General features: G+C 51.7%; 1 protein-coding gene across 1 annotated transcript in view; it reads right to left on the minus strand.

The window, feature by feature from the left end:
• Positions 1-4,264: 4,264 nt before the first annotated feature.
• Positions 4,265-8,649, minus strand: part of Osbpl7 (oxysterol binding protein like 7) — a 15,039-nt gene continuing 10,654 nt past the window's right edge. The window contains exons 17-23 of the mRNA XM_015506673.2: positions 7,426-7,489; positions 7,236-7,314; positions 6,265-6,409; positions 6,010-6,154; positions 5,798-5,924; positions 5,467-5,589; positions 4,265-5,327 (exon numbers count right to left, since the gene is read on the minus strand). Of these exons, the coding sequence (XP_015362159.1) occupies positions 5,219-5,327; positions 5,467-5,589; positions 5,798-5,924; positions 6,010-6,154; positions 6,265-6,409; positions 7,236-7,314; positions 7,426-7,489 (792 nt within the window). The 3' untranslated portion in view covers positions 4,265-5,218. The remainder of the gene's footprint in view (positions 5,328-5,466; positions 5,590-5,797; positions 5,925-6,009; positions 6,155-6,264; positions 6,410-7,235; positions 7,315-7,425; positions 7,490-8,649) is intronic.

Below are 8,649 nucleotides of genomic sequence, written 5' to 3' on the forward strand. Positions count from 1 at the left end.
CCTCCACAGACTCAGCACTCGCTTCCTTCTCTGGTTTATTACACACACACACACAAACACACCACCCTTTATTCAGAAGATGCAGAGAATTTGAGGGTTAATTGCAAATAATCTTGCAATTCCGATGTCCCTGTCAGCTATTCAATAGTTAAGTTAAAAATATATCCATATCTGGAGCAGTTGCTGGGGTGGTGGAAGATCCAAAGTAAATGAGGTGAGGACTGTGACACTTCGTGCCTCTTCCTCCCTGTGCCCCCATGATTGTGATACTGAAGACAGTAACTGACTCAGTGTCAGTAGAAACAAAAGCAAGTCAAGTAAGCACGAATACACAGGCAAGGCTTTATTGGGACTTCTGCTAGAGCCAGAGGGAGACAATGCTATGTGTCAGGCTGTTCTCCTAAAGAACATCCACAGCAGGGCTTGGTGGTATACCTCTGTAATCCCAGCAGCTCAGAAGGCTGAGGCAGGAGGATCACAAGTTCAAAGCCAGCCTCAGCAATGGCAAGGCACTAAGCAACTCAGTGAGACCCTGTCTCTAAGTAAAATACAAAATAGGACTGGTGATGTGGCTCAGTGGTGGAGTGCCCCTGAGTTCAATCCCCAGTATCCCACCCCCCCAAAAAAAGAACATCCACAGTCAGGCCTGGTGCTACATGACTGTAATCCCAGCAGCTCAGGAGGCTGAGGCTGGAGGACTGCAAGTTCAAGGCCAGCCTCAGCAACTTAGCTGAGGCCCTAAGCAATTTAGTAAGACCCTGTCTTGGGCCAGGGGTGTGGCTCAGTGGTAGAGCCTTGAATGTGTGAGACTTGGGTTTGATCCTCAGCCTCACATAAAAATAAGTAAGTGAAATAAAGGTATTGTGTCTAACTACAACTAAAAAATAAATATTAAAAAAAGACACTGTCTCAAAATTTAAAAATAAAATAAAAGGGCTAGGGATGTGGCTTGGTGTTAAGTGCCCCTGGGTTCAATCCCCAATGCCAAAAAAAAAAAAAAAAAAAAAAAAGGACAGCTATGGGCTGTGGGATAGGCAGGGACCCAAGTGTCTTGATGTCACCACATATGGAGTAGGGTTTTGATTGGTCAGGGCTCTTCATCACACCTCTTCATGTGAAGTGTGTCTCATTACCATCTTAAGTCTCCACTTCAGGGTGCAATTTTTTACTATGCTAATAAAGTAAAGGCTAACTGTAGGTGACTTTGGGGACTATTCTATACATGCATTTGCCCTTTCTCATCTGAGGAGACCCTCGAAGTCTGCTGACCACTTAACTTGAGAAGGCTGAGCTAACTTCCCCGCACCCTGTTTCCAGGTGTGTTCTCTCTCCCATAGCCTTGAAGATAGATTCACTTTTCAACTCCTAATTTTCTGTAATGTCTGTTGACCCCATAAGATTGAGAGCTAGCTTGACTCTGGCATTCCCCCAGGAGGTTTACTCCCTCAAACCAAAGGGGTTCTGTTGGTCATGGGGGTCCCTGATTGTCTCATTGCCTCTGCTTTCAAGCTCTGTCCTTTGTCATCCGGGGAAGTGGGCCCTGGCTTGATGCACTGGTGTACTCCAAGCTGAGTCAATATTTATAGTGGGGGTGGGGGGCTGGGTTGTGGCTCAGTGGTAGAGTGCTTGCCTTGCACATGCGAGGCCCTGTGTTTGATCTTCAGCACCACATAAAAATAAATAAATAAATTAAAGGTATTGTGTCCAACTACAGCTAAAAAATAAATATTAAAAAAAAAGAGATTTATAGTCATTAAGCCCACATACCTCCAAGCAAAGACAGGAGGTCTCACTGTGTCCCGGGTCATCTGGACTAGGCTGACATGGACTTGAGATAGGGCCTCCTTCTCAGAGCACTGATTTGAGCCCGCCCACTCTGGTCTTCCCAGCACCCAGGAGGCAATCACTGCCCTTTACACCCATATCACCCTGTGCCATTCACACCCTGTGCAGGAGCTCTGGCATCAGTCCTGAGCCCCTAGTGGCAATGGCCCACCAAACCCTGGCGGGATGAGGGTGGGTATTAAGAAAACAGTTCTTCTGAAAGGACTCTCCTTGGGGTTAGGGTTGTGGCTCAGCGGTAAGAGCGCTCGCCTAGCACATTCGAGGCCCTGGATTCAATCCTCAGCACCACGTAAAAATAAATAAATAAATAAAGATATTGTGTCCAACTAAAAAATAAATAAGTATTAAAAAAAGGAAAGGACTCTTCTTCCCCTGCTGGTCCCCAGCAAGGTGACAACAATCTTATCTTCCCATCCCGACCTGCAACGGTATGTTGACACCTGGGCAGCAGGGCTGGGAGAGGATGCAGATCTAGATGGGGCAAGGCACAGAGGGCTTGGTTCCTGGGCAGTGGAGCTTCTGGTCTCATGTCTCCACTGGAAAAAAACGACTTTGGGATTTGATCTGTTTCAAACTTCAGTTCTTAAAATACATAGAAGTTGGACACGAGCTGCTGTCAGGTGCTGCGTTGCTCTGAAGGGATGGCCAGGATCCGTCGTGCACACTGTTTTTAAAAGATCCTGAATGTGCATAGGTTTTGGTTGGTTTGAAGATGCACTGAGATTATTTTTGATGAGTGTCGTCTGGACAAGTGTGTTCATTTTGACTTTTTTTTTTTTTGGCATTACTGGGGATTTTTTTATATTTATTTTTTAATTGTAGGTGGACACAATACCTTCGTTTGATTTTTTATTTTTATTTTTTGTATGTGATTCTGGGGATTAGAACCCAGGGTCTTGTGCTCATGAGGCAAGCACTCTACCAACTGAGCCATAACACCAGCCCCATATTACTAGGGATTTAATTCAGGGATGCTACACCAACAAGCTCCTTTTTTTTTTTTTTAATATTCATTTCTTTATTTTTGGTACTGGGGATTGAACTCAGGGGTGCTCTACCACTGAGCCACATCTCCTCTCCTTTTTATTTTTTCATTTTGAGACACAGTCTTGTTAAATTGCTGAGTTTGTCCTCAAGCTTGTGATCCTCCTGTCTCGGCCTCCTGAGTCGTTGGGATTGCACCTGGCTTCATCGTAACTTTCATACCTTTAATAACTAATCTGGAAATGTGGAGTGGGGGCTCTCTCTGGCTGGGGGAGAGGGAGAAGAAAATGGCAGTTCTTTTCACTCCCAGAGAAAGCATGACTTTGGGTGGGGAGACCCACCAAACCAGAGCAGGGACAGGGGGATGTGGCTGGGTGGGGTGGGGCAGGGGTGAGGCAGGCTGAGGGGCTGAGAAGTAATGAAGTGTGGGGACCAGGTTGTTCACAGACGTTTTCCTTTAAGACCTCAAAGAAGCCCAATGATAAATGGAAGCATCTGAACAGAAAGGCAAGGGCTGCTGGACCCAGGTCACTCGGCTGTGGAATAATGCCTGAGTGGACCTCGAAGGTGGACCTTCAGCCTGCTGCTCACCCTCCCCTCCCTTCCTGAACTCTCATCGATCTTGGGGTGGGGGGGGACACAGACCTTACAACAAATGCCCACACCAGGGGAACAAGGACCATACAGTTTTCTACCTGCTTGAAGATTTGGATTTTTTCCACCAGGAGCTGGGCAGCAACGGAGGTATTTAAAGCAGCAATGAAGAGCCACATTTTCTCTTTTGAAATCCCCACAAGAGCCAGCATTAGGATGGAAGTGACTGTAATAGTCCAGACAAGTGTCCGAAAGGGCCCTGTCTGAGCCAGGTGCACAAAGAAAGACACCGGAGGTAGAAGTGAGAGTGAGAGCTGCCATAACAAAGTTCCACACGGTGGGTGGCATAAAACAGCAGACATCTGTCCTGTCACAGCTGAGCCAGAGGTCCAAAAGCAGGTGTTAGCCTTGGTTCCTTCTCGAGAAGGCTCAGAGCAGGGCTCTCTCCCAGCGCCTGTCCACGCTGCCGCCTGGGTTCTGCTGGCTGCAGTATCCTTGATGTTCCCTGTTTGCAGATGCCTCACTCCAGTCTGTGCCCACCTGCCCACACGGCCCATGCCACATGACCTGAGTTTCCATGTCCTCTTCCCTCTGTGTGTGTCTGTGTTCCCAACTTCCTCTCTTTTTAAAAGGACACCAGTCATTGCATGACAGCCCACCCTGATCCCATATGACTTCATTGTAACTTTCTATCTGCAAAGACCTCGTTTCCAAATGTGTCACATTCCCAGGAACTAGGGACCAGGAACATATCTTTTTGAGGGGACACAATTCAACCACCTGCAGTGGCCTTCTCTGGTGCTTGGACACATGTTTTTCAATGAAAGATCACAGGCCAACATCTGGGACAGTCTTTATTGGAGCTTGGAATGTCATAGCAATTCACCTGACTCAGAGGCAAGAAAATGAGCAGCAACAGTGGTGGACACCCAGCAGGGGGGACATCCAGACTACATTAAGGACCCCTGCTTGCCTGCAAGCAGGACACAGTACGCACACACACATGTACACACACACACACACACACACACACACTCCTACACAACTTTACACTCACACCTGCTCACTCCCTCCTCGTGGGCCTGAGGCCAGGCACCTCAGACTACCCCCCTCCCCCAGCCCACCCGCCTCTGGAGAGGACTCATTCACTTTGGGGCATCTGCGGAGCCGAGACTGAGAGGAACCACTTGAGGATCAGGGACCAAGGAGCTGGAAGCTGCAGGCGTTTTGCAGTTTGGGAGGAGAGGATGCAGGAAGGTGGGGATGACCAGGGACCAGCCACAGGAAACTGGAGGAGACCCTGCTGGACTTTCTCCAGGGCAAGGGGAGAAGATGCTGGAGACAGGGCAGGTGGAAGGAAAAGCTGTCTCCTCTCCTTCACTTGAACCTCGCAGCTGGGGCCAGCACCCTGGGCGCAGGAAGCCTGGGGGGCATCAAGGGGTCCCCTGTGTCCTAGGAAGGCACTGAAATGGGGAGCAGATCTTGGGAGCCTAGAGTCTCCTCCAAGTACCCCGAGGGGGACAAGGAAGGGGGTGACTGAGCGAGAAGGGTCGCACATGCCAGTTGTTGAGGCAACAAGACTGGGGAAGCATGGATTCTGCTTCTTACCCCAACAGTGGGGCCGGGCATGTGCTGAGTTGCAGCCCTCTGGCCAGCAGAGGGAGAGGGCCAGAGCCAGGGCGTCCCCTTTGGTCTCAAGGGCAGTGAGGGGGAGCCCAGCCTCAACCATGTGTCCGTGGTCGAGAGTGGGGGCAGGAGAAGTGAGGACCAGGGCCTCCTGCCCCCAGAGCCAGGGCTACCATAGCACAGCCCCATCCAGGTTCCCATAGCCCGGTTCAGCGCGCAGCCTCCAGTACGTGTTGTTGGTCACCCACCACTCCTTGCCACTGCTGTCTGTCTGCCGCCTGCCGGGGGGAGAGGGCCATGGGTGTGAGCGGGGACCAGCAGAACAAAGGCAGGGCCCTGAGGCACTGCATCCCAAGGTTGCCCTACCCCACCTGAGCGGGAAGGGGCTACAGAGAGGGGCAGAGGCCGGCGCGGCACCTGAAGAAGCGGGCCTGGTGGACAATGTTGTTCTCCTCCATCACTCTTCGCCTGTCTCGCTGGAGCTGCTCGATCCTTCTCTTCTGCGCCTCTGCGGCCTGGATGTTCCCCTCTTCCAGGTACCTGATGACCCAGATGGCCATAAGTGGAGCTGCCAGCCCAGGGACCCCCAAAGCCTAGGCCTCTGTCTCCTTCCCAGCTCTGAGCTCTGTCCCCCAAATAGGCCCCCCATTTCCCTGAGGCAACTCTGAAGCACCAGCTCTGAACTTGCCAAGGCCCTAGCAGTGGGGAGTGGGCCCGGGGCTCCAGGGACACCCTAACTGGCACTGACCTCTGGTCAGGCCGGAGCCGCGTGTCCGTGGACGGCAGTGTCCGTTTCAGTTCGGCCGTCAGTTCGTTCAGCTCCAGGGCAAACTGAGTGAAGCCGAAGTTTCGCTCATGGTCTGGGGGCATTGAGTCTGGAGGGGATGCAAGGGGCTGGGCAAGTGGACTGTACCACAGCTTCCCCACCCCTGCCCAGCCTTCCCTGACCATCTCACTTACTGGGTTTCCAGATGCATTGACCACCTGGGGGAGGACCCCGGTACAGCCCCTCATGCCACTTTCCAAATAGTCGGTGGAGGACACGGCCACTCCTGCTGAGTACGGCACCCTGCACCTCGTGGACGTTGGAACTCCAGTACTTGGCCTGGGGTGGAGAAGGTGGGGTCCTAAGGGGTGTCTCTTACCTTACCCAGGGTAACCACAAAAGAAGAAGCTGCTGGGGGTGAACAGGAACGGTCAAGGTGACATGTATACCTTGCAGAAAGTGATCTTGCAGTGGCAGGAGCTGTCCTGTGTGTTTCGGATAAGCACCTCCCCATAGTGCTCAATCCAGCGCTGGCCACTCAGGATGTTGTGAATGCAGGATGTCACCTTGTTCCATTCAAAGTGGTCTCCAAACCTGAGAGAGACAGGGCATGGGAGGGGAGTGGTGGCCCTGGGGAACAAGTGGCCAGAGGCAGGAGGGCACCTGTCTCTCTAGAGCAGGTCACCTGAGTCTGTGGAAGGAATCTCCAGGATCCTAGTGCCAGCTCTGCAGTGAGAGATGACTTATCTAAAAAGCAAAGTCACCTTCACAGAATGTTTTCAGTGAACTTGACTCCTTTACGAAGCTCCTCAGTGCCTAGGTAATGCATATAAAAATACAGACAGGCTCCCTATCACTCTGAATAAGCCCCCTTCTTTCTGACTTCAGTACCCCACCTGTAAATTGAGCTAGATGATGCCACACCCCCTCCCTTTATTTCTTATTTAGATACAGGGTGTCACTAAGTTTCTTAGGGCCTTGCTAAGTTGTTGAGGCTGGCTTTGAACTCACGATCCTCCTGCCTCAGCCTCCTGAGCTACTAGGATCACAGGCATGTGCCACAGCTCCAAATATGGTTTGTGACCCATTGGTCTGGACATCCCTTTAGGTTTCTCTGTGTGTGTGCATGCACTTACTGGCTTGAAGTCTCAATGCATTTCTCACTATATCAAGGTCAAAAAATTGTGAAAGATACTGAGTCAGAGGACTCCATGGGCCCTCCCAGCCTTACTGTCCTAAGGCTTCTCTCTCCCCTTCCTTCCTTTATGGCAGCTGCTGCACATAGAAGGGTCAAACCTGCACACACTGCCACCTGAAGCAGCAGCAGCTTCAAGCCAGACCGTCCTTCCTGTCCTGAATGCCTGCCCCATTCCCATCTCCAGCCCAGAGGATACCAGCTGCTGAGAGTCACAGTACTCACCTGGGCAGGCTGACATTGACTGTCCCCACAGGCACAATCTCCAGGGATTTGCCCCAGAACTTGTTCTTCCACTTCATGTCTGCAGTTGGATTGGGGGAGGGAGGAAGGGACAGCAGAAATAAGGCCAGAGAGTGTCCCAGACCCTCCCTGGCTGCCCTTTCCCCAGGTCCACCTGCACCTGCCCCCTCACCTTGCCAGAAGACGAAGTTCTCTGACTCTGCGTGGCATGCCGAGATGGGGGGGTGGTGGGAGACCTTGGAGAGCAAATAAGTTCCCTTGAGGCTGTCCCTGAGGAGGTTGGGGTCTGCTCCTGACATCAGGGTCCCTCAATGTCCCTTATCCCCACCCCATTTCCCTGTGAACTAGAAGATCAGTTAGTTCCAGGTCTCTTCATTCCCGTCATCCTTGGCTATCACCAAATCCATATCTTTTTCTCCCCAAGGAGCCTGTTTTCCCTCCTCACCCACTCACTCCCCTTGGGAGCTCTCCTGGCACCCTCTCTGTGGTGCCCTTGAGAAACCCCGCTCAGGCAGAAACATTTCCCCAACCATGCCCAGTGGAACCTCCACCCCTATCGGAAACAGCCCCCTGGAGGACCCTCTGCCCTCATCTTCCCCTCTCATGGATGCTAATCACACCCTGCCCTTCCACCCCACTCCTTTAGACACACCTGGCCTCATCCTCACTTGGGATAGCTCCACATCTGGGACCTTAAGCTCTAACATCCCACAGCCACCCTCCTCATCTCTCTACCCAGTCCTGTCACCCATGGCTCCGGCCAAGACTTTCCTGTCCCCAAGGGCTCTGCTCTGTCACCCTTATACTGCTTCCCTTCCTCCCACCCATCCCTACACCTTCTCACCTACTGCCCTCAACGACCTGCTTCCAGCACTCACCAGAAATGCCAGCAGCACAGTGTCCTCTGACCTCACCCCCCAACACAACCCTCAGTGAGAAGCTGAGAATCGACGTGGTTCTACCTCTAGCCCCGAATCCCCCAGCAATCCCACAAGGACCCAGGCCTAAGTCAGCCCCTTTGGACACTTGCACCCCCACAGCCAGGAAGAACAGAGCTGAAGAAGACAACTCCTCAAGCCCAGGGCTGCCCGCCAGCCCCTCCCAGGCCCTCTCCCTGGGACCTCCCCCACACCCCTCCCGCTCCCTCTTCCACACCTTCTGTCCTTCCCTCTATTTTTCTTCTTCTCTCTGAATAGAAAGAATCTCCTGTTTCTTCTATCTTAAAAAATAGTAAGCCTTCCCTTCCTAGACCGGCACATTTCTGCTCGTACCTGTATAAAACATTTCTGGGAAGATGTTAGTGGCAGATGTCCCCTCCATGGGTTGGGAAGGGACACTTGTTTCCTATTGTATTGTGTAAAATGTTCCCCATCTTTTTTTTTTTTTTTTTTTTTTT

This window comes from Marmota marmota, unplaced genomic scaffold (assembly GCF_001458135.2).
Source record: "Marmota marmota marmota unplaced genomic scaffold, marMar, whole genome shotgun sequence".
Classification (NCBI taxonomy): domain Eukaryota; kingdom Metazoa; phylum Chordata; class Mammalia; order Rodentia; family Sciuridae; genus Marmota; species Marmota marmota.